A 17119-nucleotide genomic window follows, 5' to 3' on the forward strand; every position below is an offset into this window, starting at 1 on the left:
GGGGCGGGTGGGACATGGATGCTGCTGACGTGGGACAGGGGAGGAAAGGTGCAGAGGAGCATCTGGGGGCTAAGCAGCGAGCTCCGTGGGTGGATGGGCGGGAGACGCCCAGACATGGCCCCTTTCTCCCCCAGCAGACAGCCAGGCCACCGTGGTGCTGGACGGCTTTGCCCACCTGCCACTGTTGCTGGGACACCCCCACCCCATGACCACAGCTCTGCATGTGGGGGCCGACACCCTTTTAGTCAAGGATCCCACATGGGCCCTGGGGGAGGAATCAGGTCTCAGAATCTAGAGAAGAAGGTGATGGTCGGGCACCGGTGGGTCCTTGGAGCCTGGCATCTCCCAGATCCTTCCTTGCCCACAGGCCTGTCTCCACTTAGTGGCACAGACGTGAGAACAGAGGCAGTAGTCCCAGGGCATTTCCCAACAATACCACATTTATTCACAATTATCTACAAACCCCTATTACATACAACGCCCCCAACGTGCTGCCTCCCCTCTCCCCCACCCTGATCCCCCATCCAGACCCCCCCCCACCCTCTCTCCCCTGTCCTGCCTCCCCGACCCTGCCCATAGCTGAGGAGCAGCTGGGTCAGCACTGGGTGATGGGAGCTTGGGATCCCTCGGGCTGCAGGATGCAGTGAGGGTCAAATCCAGTCCAGAGGGGCTGGCACCAGTGCTGCTGCTTCCTCCTCCCAGAGACCAGTGGGTCGCCCCTCCTCTTTTGAGGACGTGAGGGGCGAGCCGGACGCAGAGCAGGGACGGGGCTCAGGGACAGCCCCCAGGGCTGCAGGTTGCACTGCAAGGTCAGGAAGAAGTCCAGGCTGGGGAGGTCCTCCTCGACCTCACTGGACCTGGCTGCCGGGCCCTGCGCAGGCATAACAGGACAGGCTCCCCTGAGACCAGGCGAGGAGGGTCTGTGGCCCTGGGGAAGGGAGCTGAGATGGGCAGCCCTCAGCTTGCGTGACTCCTGATGACCTGGCCAGAGGGCAGGCTCCTTGGGCCTGGGCAGGTTGGTGTTGTCTCGGCTGCGCTGTCGAGGGTCATGGGAAGCCGCCTCTGCTGGGCAGGTTTCTGTGACGACCCCTCCTTGGGGGCCGTGGTCATCTCTCTCTCCTCCTTGGCCAGCTGCAGTCTTAGGATGTGACTCCAACTGGGGTGTGCCATGACCTGGGGTGGCCCCCACACCTTCTGCCTCATTTGGGGCCACGAGGCGCTTTTCCACCAGCTGGGGGGAGCAAAGTGGCACTCACTGGCTCTGCCCCAGGTGTGGGGAGGGGCTGGCAGGATGGTGGAGACCCTGCATTTGGGCGGGAGGTGGCGAAGGTGAGAGGACGCTTGGCTTGGTGTCAGAGGCAGGGACTGTGACTGTGACTGTGCTGTGCCCTGCTGGGCCTCCTTCCAGCTTCGCCCCCTGCCCTCCCTCCCTGGCTCTGTCCTCTCCTTCCTGCTCTTTTGCACCTACTCCTCTCTGACCCAGGCAGTTCCCCTCAGGAGGCCATGCACCTCCAGCAGGGTAAGACTAGACAAAATGACGTGGGCTTCAGGGGCACAGGGGCACGTCTTCCCCCTGGTCTGCCTGGTGCCCTTCCCTCCCCTGGGTGATCTGGTGGCCCTCTCTCCCCTGGGTGCCCTGGTGTCCCTCCCTCGCCTGGGTGACCTGGTGTCCCTGCCTCCCCTGTGTTACCTGTGCTAGGGTGAGTCCTTCTTCCTGCTCCAGCACCTCAGTCAGAGCCAAGGGATCCAAGTTTGGGTCTGGGGAAAGCAAAGCTGCCAGGAATCGGGGGTGGACGATGGCCTCCACCTGGAGCAGGGGGAAAGGGGCGTGAGTGTCTTTGGCAGGGATTGAACTGCAGCCAGGGGGACCTCGAGGAGAAGCAGAAAGTAATGCCTGTCTCTCCTGTCCACACAGCAGGGTCGTTCTAACTCATGGCCACTAGCAGCTATACACAGACTTTCTCTGTCCCTCACACACACACTGCTCCGTAGCTGAGGGATGAGTAGAACTGAAATCCATGGGGCTGGGACTGCCGTTCCCCAGAAAACCTCCCCACACGAGGGCTCCAGGCCAGCCCACCTTGGTGATGAAGTCTTCCTGGGAGCACAGCTTGTTAATGTAGCTCAGGAGATCTGGGTCAGGGTCAGTCCCGTCCTGCTCCTGCTGCTCCTCGATATCTCCACCCTCCCAATTTGCATGAGGCCCCAGCAGTGCCTCCGTGATATCCACATACTCCTGGACAGCTTCTGGTGGGATCTCCTTGGGTGCCTTGGCCTGGGGCAGCTGCTGGGGTCTGCGTGACAGCGGGCGAGTGGATGGTGCCCTGCGGCCAGCCTTCCTGGGAGCGCACCCTAGGACAGGAGGGAGGACAGGTGCGTGGCTGGGCTGCCGCGGCCACCTCCAGCCACACTGGGGGAGGTTGGAACTGAGGGCCATGAAATGGGTCCAGGCTGGACGTCAGGCCCCGTGGGAGGATACACTACCCGAGGTGGGTCATGTGAGACTGAGTTACCTGGAAAGACTTTGGGGCCACCAAGATTCTGGGACTCCTCCGCACCCAGCACCGCTTCCCGGGAAGAGTGTACACTGGGTCCTGGACAGCCAAGGCCGATAGCGGCTATGAAACTACTGGATCAGGCCAATACCTAGTTCTTGATCCAGGGCAGTGGAGCCCCAGGTTCTCACTGGCTGCTCTCACTGAAAGAGCAGGTGCTCCCTCCCCTTGCAGGAAAGGGACAAGATGAGGGCACAAGGCCTCCGCAGGCCCCCTTCGGCCTTTGCGTTGGCTCCTGTGGGAATATGCTTGCCGTACCTGACCGTGGCACAGCGTTGGGGACTGGTGGCCCTGGAGGAGCAAGCTTTGGCGGGGCTGGAGGAGGTAGGCCCTGGGGCCCCTTCACACACTGCCGCATCCGGAGCTGCATCTCCTCCTCAGCTTCAAGTTCCATGAACCTGGCGGGTAGAGGGGAGAGCCATAGCCATGCTGAGAGGGAGGCCTGGCCAGGGATGGGGGAGGAAGGGCTTTGGGTGGGCCGGGCTGCTCCCCCACCTGCAGAGCAGTTGCAGGGGTACGCTGGCTCACCTACACCTGCAGGGCAGAAAACATCCAGGGGGGCTTCCTGAATCAAGGCCTGTGTGACCCAGGCCCGGCCCTCAGGGGACCCTGCTCCTCCTATCCCTGCCCAGGGCCACTCAGAAGAGCTGACAGCCAGAAGCTCGGTCAGGGATGTGACTGACTGCAAATGACATGAGGAATCCTTGCCCGGATCCAGGAATCCTGGGCTGGTACTGTGAGCCCCTGACAATAGCCTGGGAGAGAAGGGCCCCGGAGACGTTGCAGGAAGTGGGAGCTAAGCTGAGAGGAGAGGGTGCATTTTCTGTGAGGGTGATTGGTGTTCACGGAGTGGATTGCCGTGCAGCAAAGGCAGGGAGGCCAGAGACGTGTCTGGGGGTGTGTGAGGTGCTGGCTTCCCCTGCCCAAGCTCTTCTACCCCAGCCCATTCTGGGATGGCAGGTGACCCATTTCTGGCCACTTTTCATGAGGTGAGGAGACGTGGTCCCAACTTGGCCAGTAGTCACTAGCTTCCCTTCTGCAGGGTCCCCACAGCTGGAGCCGACCCCTACTGGGCTGTGCTGGTTACTCTTCCCCGTCCTCATTTCAGCATCAGGGCAGGGGTAGACCCGAGGCCAGGGGAGGGTGGAGATTCCGGGGTGGGACCCAGGTGGGTGGAGAGCTTCCCCGGGGGAGGCAGGTCCCCAGGGAGGGGCCGGACCTAGCGGATCCCCCTCCTCATGGCATCCCTGCCGATGAGCCCACCGCACCAGCCCCCCTCCCCCTTTTCACCCACCCTCAGCCCGCCCCACAGCCCCTCAGGCCCTGCCTCCCTGACTCACTTTGCTGCCATGTCGTAATAGTTCCTGCGGTCGTAACTGCTCGTGCCCTGCCATTCCTGCATGGCCCGCCGCACTCCGTCCTCTAGGCTCATGGTGGGCTTCAGCCGGGCCAGGGACCGAAGCACTGGGCTGTAAGTCCTCAGGGTCAGTCACAGTGCACGTGCCCTCCTTCCATCCCAGCTGACCGGCCCACACCCGTGTCTCTCCACATCACACCTGTCCTGTCACCTGTCCCTGTCCTCCCAGTGTGGGCTCTTCAGCCTCCAGGAGAGCCAACATGTGTCAACCTCAGCACCAAGGGACTGCTTGGCCTCTCTGACTTCCCTTTGAGGCCTCACTATTATTGTGTGTTATGGACTGAATGTGTGTGTCCCCCAAATTCACAGGTTGTAGCCCTAACTTGCAATGTGATGGTATTTGGAGGTGGAGCCTTTGGGGATCATCAGGTTTAGATTAGATAACTAGGAGGCCCCGTGATGGGATTTGTGTCCCTGTGAGTGTGAGAAGAGGAAAAGACAGCAGAACTCCCTGTGATGTGAGGACACAGCCATCGAAAGCCAGGCGGAAAGTCCTTGCCCGGAACTGAATCTGCCGGGACCTCATCTGGGACTTCCGCTTCCTGAGCTGGGAGACATGAAAGTCTGTTGTCTAAAGCACCTGGCCTGTGGCGTTTTGTTATGGCAGCCTGAGCTGACCGAGAAGTGCCTAGAATGACCGGGAAGGGAAGGTTAAAATGCACGTTCCAAGGCCCCAGGACTGAGCATTTAATCAGCTCCTGGTGACTCTCTAGAGAGGCAGCCCTTGGGGACACAGCCTCAGAGTCCCTCAGCGTGAAGAGCAGGAGCGCGGATCCAGAGCCAAAGGAGACCGGTGCCTGAGCTGACCGGGCAAGGCCTGGGGGGCTCCATTTAGGGACTCAGGACAGCCTAGGGCACCTGGGACTTTGGTCGAAGGGGAACTCCGACTGCTCAGGATGTGGGGGACATTGAAATCATTGGGGACAAGGATTTGGGGGCCCCTTTAATTTATACACTGTGTGCAGCTTTCCGTGGAGGGCAGCCAGTGTGGGAGCGGGGCAGGTATGCAGCCATGTCCCGTGTCCCGTGGACTAGGATACGTGCTCCATGTGATGGCCCCAGAACCACGAGGGCCTGCAGGTGGAAGGAGGCAGGTGTTGGGGAGGGAAAGACAAACGCTCCTGGCTACGGACGTCGCTGCCTCCCATCACCTCAGCCCCTGGTCCTGGGCTCCTGGGCTCACAGTCCCCTCACTCCCTGTGGTGGGACATGTGACTTTGGGAGCAGTTTCCTATTCTAGGTTGCCTGTTCTTAGTGATGACATTAATAATCATCATCATCATCATAACGGCAACAACAGTAACGAGGGACAGCACATGCCAGAGACTCTGCTGAGTGCATCAGACATGAGTCAGACAATCTTCCCATCCTCCGAATGAAGTGGAATTGTCTGTCTGTCTAGGAGGCATTCAGGGATAAAGAAGGCGACTCTGCGCAGCATCCAAACCCAGTGGTGGGGACCCAGCCAGGTCCCAATGTGTGGCTTGACTACCTCAGTCTCCTTGCTAGAGTTCTCCAGAAGAGTGAGGGGCTACATGTGTAAGGTTCCTCCTGTGGCCTGTGCCTTCTCCCCCCCTGCCCCGGGTCCCTCCATGTGACGTCCCGAAGCCATCCGCACTCAGGTCCTGTGCTGGGCATGAGAGGACACGGGGAGGAATCACGGGTGAAGGCAGAGGCCTAAATCCAAGTTGTGGCTCATGTCACACCAGGAACTCACTGTGGCCTTTGTCTTCTGTGCAGATGATGGTGATTGTTAAAAACCAAGTTTGGTGGACTCACAGGGTGTTGAGGGTCAGTTGACCTAAGGCTCGTGAATGTACGTCGTGAACCGGAGTGGGACATTAGTTAAATTGCTGAGAATGCATGGGCCGTCGCCCACGTGACCTCCATCCAAGTTCCCCTAAATAGGCTGCCCTCCTCGTCCGTCCTTCGTTCCCCTTCGTGTGGGAGCGGTGGGATTAGCTCCATCCCCCAAGGAGGGCACTCACATGAGGAAGCAGGACAGAGCTTCAGCATCGGGACTCTGGGGCAGGTGCCCGCGGGCCAGGGACTTGAAGCGCTGCCAGCGTCGGAAGTTGTCGTAAACACTCCTGGGGTTACAGGAGTCCTCTGGCGCGGCCTTGGCCTGGGAGGGGGCCTTGCCGCCCTCCCCACCAGCCCCATGTGGATGTGTCCCGTCGTTCCCTGGGCCCACGGTCTGAGCCGGCTGGGCTGCTGGAATGGGGGCTGGGAGGGTGTGGCCTGGGAACCAGTACCCCTCGCCAGCCCGTGTGCCCCCGATGGATGCAGCAGGCATCACGGTCCCTACAGCAGGAGCTGCCAACAGCAGGGGAGCAGGACACTGAGCACCCCCGCAGAGGGCCCCTGGAGCACTCCAGGTGAGGGGGGCCTGAGCCAGGACAGTGGTCTGAGTGTGAGAGGGCTCTGCTGGAGCCCCTTGTGTCCTGACTGGGACAGTGATGTTGAAAGTCCCGGCCCCACTCGGGCCATGGCCAGCGGCTCCCACCCCCTGAGGCGTCCTGGGGAAAGCAGACCGCACCAGGGGGCCACCAGGAGGGAACGCTGACATCACGAGGGCAGGTGGGGGCTGCTCGCAGGGCGGCCCGGGGACTGGGTCGGAAGCAGGCGTGGGAAACAGCGGACCGAAGGAAGTGAACGGAGGGTTCAGGGTCACGTTGGGCCCCAGCACTGCAGATGCTGTGGAGACAGAGGAGAGGGGCGGATGAGCAGGAGACGCGGCCACCAGGGCGGAGGCTCTCCCTTCCCTTAGAGTCAGCGTGAACCAGAGCGAGGCATCCCAGCAGGTGAGGGCCATAGGACGGGGAATTGTGCAGTTTGTCCCCGAGTGAATTTCATGCTCCCCCTCAGGTGGAGGATCATTCTACTAGAGAACTTGCTTCTCGTTCACTGAGACCCTCTGAGCCCTGTCAGTCAAGAAGTAACACCTAAGCTTCCCCTGCCTCTGAGAAGCTCCCCAGGGTGTCCCCGGCACGTGGACCCGCCAGCCTCGTGGGGTTGCCCCTCGATGTGAGTTGGGGTGGACTGTGCTTGGCGGCACAACGCCCCTCAGTGTGCGCACCCCCACGAAGGGCACCTTCTCCAGTGCCAGTTGCAGGCGCCCACATGGCCTATGTGAAGCCAGCAGATTCACAAGGTTATGAGCCCTTCTCTTTCTCAGTGCTCCTTTCCCTGATGCTCCTCATCAACCCGTCGTAACCCAAACAAATGAACTTGAACAAAACGTGTCCCCAAACGAGCGCCCAGGAGCCCTGATGGTACCCCAAAATGCAGTAGCCCAGTGAGGACATGCTTCTCCTGGTACCACCCACAGCAAACATCGAACAGGGGCCAGGTTCGGGGCACACTTGTCCCCCTGCACAGTGGTTCGTGCTGTCACTGAGGCAGCTCTGTTGTCAGGAGGCGGTCTGTGAGTTAGATGATGAATTCCCTGAGACCCTGTCACTGCACAGGCAGAGAGGGCTGCAGAGGACTAGAAAGGCCAGGAAATGCGGAGCCCTGTGGCTCCCAGTGGAGGTTCATAGAGACTGGAACAGCTGCTGGTGGTTAGAGTTGGCCGTGGGTAATGGAGACCTTCTGTGATCCTTCTCCTTTGAGCTCTCAGTCATGGCCCACAAAGAACCAGGCATGAGCCAGTGTGACAAAGTTGTCTGGATACATCCCTGTTCACTAGGATTTCAGGTCAACCCTAGTCAAGGAGAGCAAGGTCCATAGGACATGGTCCTAATTAACCAGGACGTATGTCCTAACTTTGAATAATAACAGTGATAATAACAGTAGATCTCCCTAATGGTGTGCTGCTCTGCTTCCTCTCTCGAAAAGGAAACCAGCCTTTCAGAACCTTCCACTGTAAACCCAGCAGCACGCCTCATCCGTCCCCTGTTCACGATGGGCTAGACATGGAGTATGAGCAAAGTCTTCATCTCCACATGAAATGTAGGGCAGAGGACAGGCCATGAGACAGGGTGGAAGATGAATGGGTCTGAAGACCCGAGTGTCCCCCAAAGGGACAGCAATTCAGAACAGCTCAGGGAAGAGCAAGCCCCATCTTGTTTGCAGTTTCTGGCTGCCCTGTCCCTGGTGAAGAAAGACAACAGCGATCTGGACCGAATGAGAAGCCATCTCTGGGCAGAAGTGAGCCGAGACTGGACTGCTGCAGTTAGAGCGACGTCCAGCCTCACTGACGGAGGGGTTATTTCACGGTAATCTTGGTCAGAGAGAACTGTTCCACTGAACGGTTTTCTGGCTGAGACCGTTTCTCCCCGCTACTCCTCTAAGATCTAGAATACTCCACTTGGTGTCCCTCAGGACAGTACCATAGCACAAGCTCCAGGTGTCTGAAGAAAGGACGCAGGACTCAGGCTTTGTTCTTGAGCCCCCCGGTGGCACAAGCACGACACAATCCACCACTGCCTACAAACACACGTTGACCTGTGTTGACTTAGAAACATAAGTCACCCGTTTCCCTTCTGGAAAGAGTCAGTACAACTGCTGTGTCCTTTCTCATCACCCGGTAGGTTTCTCCGGAGGCATCTGGATCCACCTGTGAGAAGCCCCCTTCCCCCTGCAGCCTCAGGATGCCAGTGGCTTCCCCCGTCTCCCGGGTGAGATGTCCTTGGGTAAGTCCAGTGCTCTCTCTTCCTCTACTTCCACCCAACCAGCTGTCCCAGGGCAAGTGTCACATTTGAACTCCCATGGATTTGAGGGGTGACAGGGGTGTGATAACACACCCCAGACCCTGCAGACTTACCTCCCTTTGAAGCCATCCCCGTAGGCTTGGGGACTGACCACGGTGGCACGGCAGTCTCCACGGTGAGAAAAGTCAAGCGCAGGACCCAGACAGCAAACTGTCAACTGCAGATGCTCAGGGTCCAATTTTAAATGTCAACAGGCTTAGAATGTAGCTCTCCAGAATTCTGCAGTGGGGGAGGGGTGGGTGCAGTTGGGCTGGTGGGGGTGGGGAGACATACCGTGCAGGGTTCTGGCAGGTAGGCAGGATTCTGAAGGTCCCTCAGATTATACAGGGGCAGCACAGTGGGTGTGTGCCTCTGAGGCAAGTTTCCAGTTGTTTCTCAGATTCACAGCACAAGGCTTCTGCCTGGTGTTCTACTCACTTCATTTCTTTCTCAACAAACCAGTTTTTGTGCCCCTCAGCCAACCCTGCTGTAGAGTGGCTGCACTTTCTGAAGGTAGCTCAGAAGAAGGAATCTGATAAATACAGGGATTGTAAGGGAGGTAGGGGGAATGAGTGTCTGGAAATAGGTCTGGATTGTCTCAGCACGTCCAGCGGGCTGGGTTGCTGTATGCACATCATTCTGTAGGAAGCAGTCCTTGTACGCTCAGCTATTGTCCATTGCTGCAACCTCTGCAGACTCCCGTAGACTGGCCTTACGTACGTACGATCCCCTTTGCTGGAAAGCCATGAAAATTCATGACAGACAGCTGTGTCGCCTACATGTCCAAGACCAGAAATTCCATCATTTACTGTCTGAGTATTATGTTTTTGTTAAGTGTTTCAATTTTTGTGTATTCAGGGTATGCTGCATGGTCCTGTGTGTTTGATTTTTGTGATCTTCAGGAAATGTGTATGAGCATTTCAGTGGGTGAGGGCAGATCTATAATGATTTGTGGGGAACAGTAGGATGAACATGTGCAGGTGCAGGGTGGGATTTGTCTGGTTGTGTATTCCGGAAGATGGAGGAGTTATACTACAAATACTGTGAGTATTTGGTACCCGCGATTTTGTATTTGCAGGTAGTGTGTGGATGTATGTGCATTTGAGGGCATAAGGTGGCATGTTTGCATATTTGTTGTGTGCTAGGTAATTGTGGGTATACTGGAGGGTATGGCGGGTGGAGAGCCACATGTGTGTCGATTTTGTGTGTGTATTCAAGGGGCATGGTGGTTTGGATGAGTGTTTTTGGGCAGTGTGTGTTTCTGGTTTCAGTATGGCTATATATTCTGGGAGTTGAGCGTACGTGTATCTGTTAGAGAGTTGGGGTTCTCTGTTTATATGGAGGGGAGTGGGGGAAGTGTATTTATCTGTATTAGAGCTGTGTGCTATGGTTCTTTGTTAGTATCTGGGGATGTGGAAGCCGGTTCCTCCTGGACAGAGGACAATGCTTGTCCACCCCCTAGTTTCCAGAATTCGGGTGCATCCACCCCTGTTAATCATCGGGGGGTGTGCGTGCATTGTGCTGTCTCCATATCTCCCTGTGTTCTTCAATGGGGTGAATTTTTTTAATCTTTGGGAAGGACCTTCCACAGACTCAACAAAACAGAATTGGGTTTCATAGTATTATCGTCCTTAGCGGTACCAGCCAAAACTCTATCTTTAAATAGCTGTTTACAGGACACCCTAGTTGGTTCCTTTTTCTTAACATATTCTTCTTTGGCCTTCTTTTTTCCTTTGTATACCTTTCTATTCCCTTTATGGATAAACTTGTCCATTTCACCCTGGTCTGCCACCACCAGTGGTACTGTCTGTATGGTTGATTTCTCATAGGTGCTAATATGGAGAGCAAAATCCCATATCACACACCAGGAGCAGACTGAAGGATGTGATCTTTCATTCCAGGTGAGAACAGTTCTGTATCTGGTCCTCTCAGGTTTTAGGCATACTGGACATGTTTTATCCCTTACTCTCTCATAATTTCTTGTAATTCTTCATGGAGATTCACCCTAGGGGTGGAGACGGCACTTCCTTCTCATTTGCTCAGGCCATTCGAATGCCAGCCCTTACGCATTCCATTAGATTGGCTATCTGAGCTCAATTTTCCCCACCTTGGCAAGGTATAGCCTCTGCCACAGTGCAGGCTGAGCAGTCACAAATACAGTCTTAGACATTTCTTGGCCATTCAGCATAACACCATGTCCCCCAGTGTGCCAAAAATGGAGCACCCAAACAGCCATCTCCTCACCACTCTTCTGTTTACGTCTGCTGGTAAGTTCCACCAGTTCAGCAGAGACATATTCCCTTACACTCTTTTCTGGCTAGCAGAAATTTCTTCTCTACTGTCTCCCGGCTCCCTAGTAGCCTGGATCTTTGTTTGGATTAGGGGACATGCCTGTAATGGGCACTACTCATCTTCCTCAGTGATAATGTCCAATGAGTCACTGTTTCATGGGTCTCATCATTTGGGATTCCAATTTTCTTGAGAGATTATTGTTCTAACTTTTGCATGAGGCAGGTTTTGGTCCTGAATTTTGGCCACCTTACAAGCCGTTGCCTCAAGGTGTTCTTGCTGTTGGTCTTTTTTTTTGACAGTAAGTCAGCATTAGTGGAGCAGGCAGCTGTGACATCCCACTGCAAAGCTAAAGCCTCCCCAGCCTTCTCAAGCTCGTGCTGGGTTTGTAGAGAAGGGGCCAAGCCACTGCGGTTATAGCCTGTTCACTTTCTCTTTTCCACTTTTTACTTCCAACCACTTTGCTGAGAATTTCCAGCAATTCATTTGGAATTTTCTTGGCGTCCCTTTATTCACACACAGGTGTGAATCATTCAGTAAACCAAGCCAGATACCCCCACATGGAGGTCGCTGGCCAGCTTGCATTATCCCCCATACACACCAGAGACAACTGCTTTACTCTTGTCACTCTCTAGCCCATGTCTCTTCCCTTACACTGACACTACAAAGAGCTATTAGTGAAATTTGAATGGGGTAAGGAATTTGAAAGTGCTTTGGAAGTTAAAAATCAAAAACCTTGACATTTGTGCCAACCATTATCCTTGGTACTTTTTACACTTATGAATCCATTAACTCTTGGAACAACTTTGTGTGGTTATTTTAACCTGAAGAGGGCCTAAATATGAGTTGTGATGACTTTTACTTGATGTCCATAGTGCTAAGGTATGGAAGAGCTGGGCTTTTAATCTAGGTTTTCATGATAACCTCAGGGCACTTTTCCATTAAGTAAAAATCCTAAGGAGATACTAGTATTAAGATACTGTGTGATGAATCCTTTGACTGAGAAGTGGTTAATGTAACTACAGATTGCTGTTGTATTATAAATGCTATGGTTCTTTCCAACAAGTAATTTGTGATAATAAGCAAAACAAAATAGAATTAAAAAATTGATGAAAAACTATTGTGATTCAGAAAAAAAGAATGTTCTTGTGAATAGATTTTTTTTAAAAAGATCTTTTTGATTTACCTGTGTTATTTAGGGAAGTAGTAAAAGTAGTTATTTCTGATGTAAGAAAAGTAAGTTTGTTTTAAATGCTGCTGGATTCATTTTGACAAAAATATTGAGACATTTCTTTCCTGTATGAACAGCAAGAATCTGAAAGCATGATTCCAGCAGTTCTGCTCTGGGAGAATTAGCCCATATGTCACAGGGGTTCTTAAAAAATTTAGCTAATGTGCAAACTAGAAATACAAGAGCAGAAGGATTTTGTTTAAATTCGGTTCAACTAACATTTTTTGAACTCTTAACTTAGAGTAAGGTTTTGTTTCAAGGACTATGGATACATAGATAATGACTCCAGCTCTCATTGACCTTACAGTCAAGTTATATACTTCATCATCATCATTATCATCATGATAGCAAGCAGCTTTATCTAGCACTTACTGTGTGCCATTTATTGTTCTCTGTGCTTTACAATAATTTATCAGCACCGCACTCTACCGAGTGAGCCACGGGCCGTCCCAGCTTTACAATAATTTACCTAATCCTTGTAAAACCTCATGGAGGAGGCAGAAGTATTATCTTCATTTTAAAAGTGAGGAAAATGAGGCATGGATAACTGCCTATGGTCACATATCACTTGAATGGCAAAGCTGGGATTCAAACCAAGGTAGTCTTACCTGAGTATCTATTCTTTTAACCTTCACAGCTTACTGCATAAAAAATAATTAAAGCCCATGGCAGAATTTGACACGACACATGAGAAAGCACATCACAGTCTGGATGGAAGTCTTAATGGTGGATAGCTTAGACAATAGATGTGAGGAATAGCATTTGAAGCATCAGAGACCGTATCAGGGAAAACAAAATAGCAGATAAGCGTTAGCACAGTCAGGAAAGCATGAGCATCTTAGGTTGGTTAAAATGTAAAGTACATACTAGGAGTTCTGAATGGTAAGGCTGTGAGTTACAGCTAGAATTGGAGAAGGGATGTTGAGGGGCATTCGGGATGAGGAGTTAGGACTATATTTGATAAGCAGTAGTGTTATGACTTTCTGAATGAGGAGGTGGCAGCATCTGTGGTTTAATGCCGAAAAGGGTGGCAAAGTTCAGGCACAAGGGTATATTTGAGTCTTGAGAGTCTGTTAAAGCAGATGATATAGAGTAAATCTCCAAAGAGGAAGTATGTGATTCAGGAAATGGACAATTAGAACATCCAAACTTTCATCACTGCTGAGCTAGCCACAGCAATAAGTCCTTATCCCAAGGCAGAGATGGTTGACTCGTTGTGTTCTTTTCTGTTTCCCTTAGATAGATTCCTCGTCAATCTCATTTGATCCTAGACATTTGAATAACTAAATACAGTGCTTGATAGTAGTTCTCAACTGCATAAAGAGTTCCATGTTACTCTCAGATTTCGTCACACTTTCATAATGGTCTCTGGTCCTTAACTCGCACCTTAGACATAGCCATATTTCTGAGGCAAAAATAATAATTTGGCATCATTTTGTTCTTCAGAGTCATTGAGTATTCACATTCTTTTGTTTAACTTTACACATCAACTCTTCAATTTCCTAAGTGTCAATTTTCTGAAATGTAAAATTAGAGGCTATTCAAAGGGTAGGTAGAAAATGTACTAAAAATAGAGGAGGTACAGAGAGGGCAATACCATATGCACAGTGTGCTGCATTTGCGGTGGTGCAGGGCTGTACCCTATAGCGCATGTTCCTCTGCATCATCTTATTTACACCAGGACAGAGAATCTAGGCCTCTACATCTTCCAGCTAGAGATCGAGACCTCTGTAGAAAAGCCTTGAGATGACTTGCAGACATTTTCAATCAATTCATGACTACAACTCTCTAAAGCCCCAGGAAGCTGACACTGGCTCATATATACCTATTGCTCTAGTTTCTACATACTTGTATTCAAAGTGTGGCTCATGAACTGGGGTGTTGGCTTTACCTGGGAGCTTATTAAAAATGTGATGTCTCAGTCCCACTCCAGACTTATTGAATCAGAATAAGTATTGTAACAAAATCTCTAGGTTTCAGAAGCACTGGTCAACAGCCAATAAGAATTGCTGGAAGAAAACCAGAGGGAAAATGTAAAGAGTGGTAGAAGGTAGTGACTGTCTCCTGTAATGAAGATGGGATGCACAATCCAATGAAATGCCATAAGTGGGAATGGATGTCAGCTGCTTTTATGTGCATGGGGAAAGCTTCCCTGATGGTATGACATTTGAGGACAATTCTAAATGATGCTAAAGAGCAACTCATGTGTGCAGACAGCATTCCAAGTAGAGGCGACAGCAAATGCAAAGTCCCTGTCCTATTTCATGAAGTGACATTTCTGGTTTTTTGTGGCATTCATATGAAGAATTTAGAGGGAAAAAATTCATTTCTATTAAAAAAGCCCATAAACAATTCCCTTCATGAAGTTATAGCAACCCATCTTATAAATGGTAGGACTGGGATGAATATGGGCAGTAAGTATTTTTTTACATCTGTTAAATACGATATGCTCTACGATATGTGTAGCAAAGAGAACTGGTCTTATTTCTAAGGTCTTATGAAATACTCAACCTCGGGAGTGGTAAATAGTTATTCTGTATTAACCATTGAATATATTAAGTAATCAATTAAGTATCGTGTGTATGTTTTGAGTTAATTAAATGAGGTAAGGCTTCATTTTTAAAAGGATGAGGGAAGAAAAAGTTTTTAAAATTTTATTTTAGGAAATAATATTGCCTTCTTTTAAACAAGTATAACATTAAATGCTCACATAGATACAGTCCACAAACATATACATGTTTCAAATCCAAATATCAATGCTGTGGCAACCACAGGGTGAAAGTGAAAGGAAGATATATGAAGAAAAGAGGGACAGTGCACAGGAAAAATAGAAAACAGGATGAAGGAATACTTAAGGGGAAAGAAAAAGAGCAAGCAGCGCTGGATGCATAGAATAGCGGACGAGAAGAAACGAGGCCGCACGTGCTTGCAAAAACGAGGGAAGGAGTGAAAAGTGACTCAGTCGGTTTTCAATTATTAGAGGAATGGATTTTTTTTCTGTCTCACCTCCATTTCAGTGTGCTTATGCACTAGAATATTTTAAATTACTACGTCTGCCTTTCAAAAATTAATTACTGAGCACCATTCTCTGTTTTCTTGAATTTTTGCATGTAACTTTATTTTTTGACATATTTTTTATTGAAACATAAATATTTGTGGGGTACAGATTTGAATATCAGTACATGTGTGTAACATGTGGTGGTCAAATCAGGACAATTAGTATGCTTATGTACACAAAACGTAACAATCTTTTTGACCTTTCACTAATTTCTTGCTAACCCCTGCCCCTTTCCCACCTCATTTGCAGCAACATGGGTGAACTTAGAGAAAATTGTTATGAAATAAGCCAGGCACAGAAACAGAGATACCACATGTCCTCACTCAGAAGAGGGAGCTGAGAGAGAGACAGAGAGAGAGAGAGAGAGAGAGAATCACAGTAATAATTGAACTTTCAAAAAAACCAGAGCAGAACTGAACACCATTCTTTAACTGCTTTTTATCACCAGCACTTCTGACACCTTGCTCTGAATGAAATTGCTGTGGCAGCCCATCAGAAGTGACAGAATTTTCTGTTGTATATTGGCTGGTGCTAGAGCAATTTCACAACAGGGTTTGACTGAATTTCAAAAAGGATTTGCCACAATGTCCTTACTCTGCGGTAGATAGAGGTGTGGCACGTAGAAGTCTTCACATGTATTGCTAATTGGCTCCTCAGATGCCAGGTGGAGTCTACACCCTGAGATCTACCTCAGTGGCAGAATTTTCCTTTTCCTCCATCTTGAGACTTTCTTTCCCCTCTTTCCTCTGATGGAGCTCACATTTTCTGGAAGCCATATGATTCTTTTTCTTGGTTTTCTTTTTCATTTTGTGGAGCACACCCTCAAGTAGCTTCCTGAGAAGAGATAGAGAAGGGTTAATTTTCTGACACTCTGCATGTCTGAAAATATCCCATTTGACTGGATATGTCCTGGCAGTCACAGTCCTTCAGAATTTTGAAGGCAGTTCTTATTCATAATCACTTAATTCACAATTTGCTGTTGGGAATCTCAATGTCATCTTGATTCCCAACCCTTTGTATGTAAACCATTTATTTTTCTCTCTGAAGAAAAATAGTCTGCTAGAGTTGTGTCTTTGTCCTTGATGTTCCTTTGTGGCACATCAAGTTAAATCTATTTTGCTGTGCATGTAGTGGCTGTTTTTAATTTGGATGTTTATGTATTTCAGTTCTAGATATTTTTTTTGTACTGTGCTGATAATTCTCCTTCTGTTTCCTTTGCCCTCTCTTTTAGGAGTCTATTATTTTGCTTTTGGCTTCCCATAGTAATTTTCTAATTTCTTTGTTTTCTTCTGCTTTTCATCTTTTTGTTCTACTTTCTAGAATTTTGTTCTCTCTTCATTCTGATCCTTTAATCGATTTTTTTTCTCATAGATTTGAAAGTGCTCTTTTTTGTTTGCATTTTTTTCTGCTCCTATATGTTCCCAGTTGTTTCCTCTGTGCATTTAATTTTTTTTTACCTATTAGTATTGGTATCTGTCCTTCATGTTAGAGCCTTCCCTCAAACAGTTGGTGATCCTCAAATGTTCATCTCAGGGGCTACAAATCTGATTGGAACTTTAGTGGGGGACTACTGTGTGTGGACTTCTCTGTTTCAGGTGCCAGTGCACGATTTCATTGGAGGGGTCCCCCCAATGCCAGTATCTATGTATTTGTTTTTTCTGCTGGTCACGTTCCTAGAGAGAATCCTCTTATCTCCTGTATTAGTCCATTTCTGTGCTTATAGCAAAATACCTGAACCTGGGTCACTTATAAGAAAATGAAATTTATTGCTTACAGTTTCAGAGGCTGGGAAGTGCAAAGTCCAGGGAACACATCTGGTGAGGATCTTCTTTGATGGTAGTTTTAAAACAATGCAAGAGTCTCACATGGCAGACA

General features: G+C 50.3%; 1 protein-coding gene across 1 annotated transcript in view; it reads left to right on the forward strand.

Annotated features, from left to right (window-relative positions):
* The window catches only part of LOC134381114 (uncharacterized), a 260084-nt gene that overhangs the window by 240767 nt on the left and 2198 nt on the right, over positions 1-17119 (forward strand). Inside the window, exon 15 of the mRNA XM_063101162.1 lies at positions 8508-8609. Coding sequence (XP_062957232.1) covers positions 8508-8609 — 102 coding nt within the window. The remainder of the gene's footprint in view (positions 1-8507; positions 8610-17119) is intronic.

The sequence above is a fragment of the Cynocephalus volans genome, chromosome 6 (assembly GCF_027409185.1).
Source record: "Cynocephalus volans isolate mCynVol1 chromosome 6, mCynVol1.pri, whole genome shotgun sequence".
NCBI classification, from domain to species: Eukaryota; Metazoa; Chordata; class Mammalia; order Dermoptera; family Cynocephalidae; genus Cynocephalus; species Cynocephalus volans.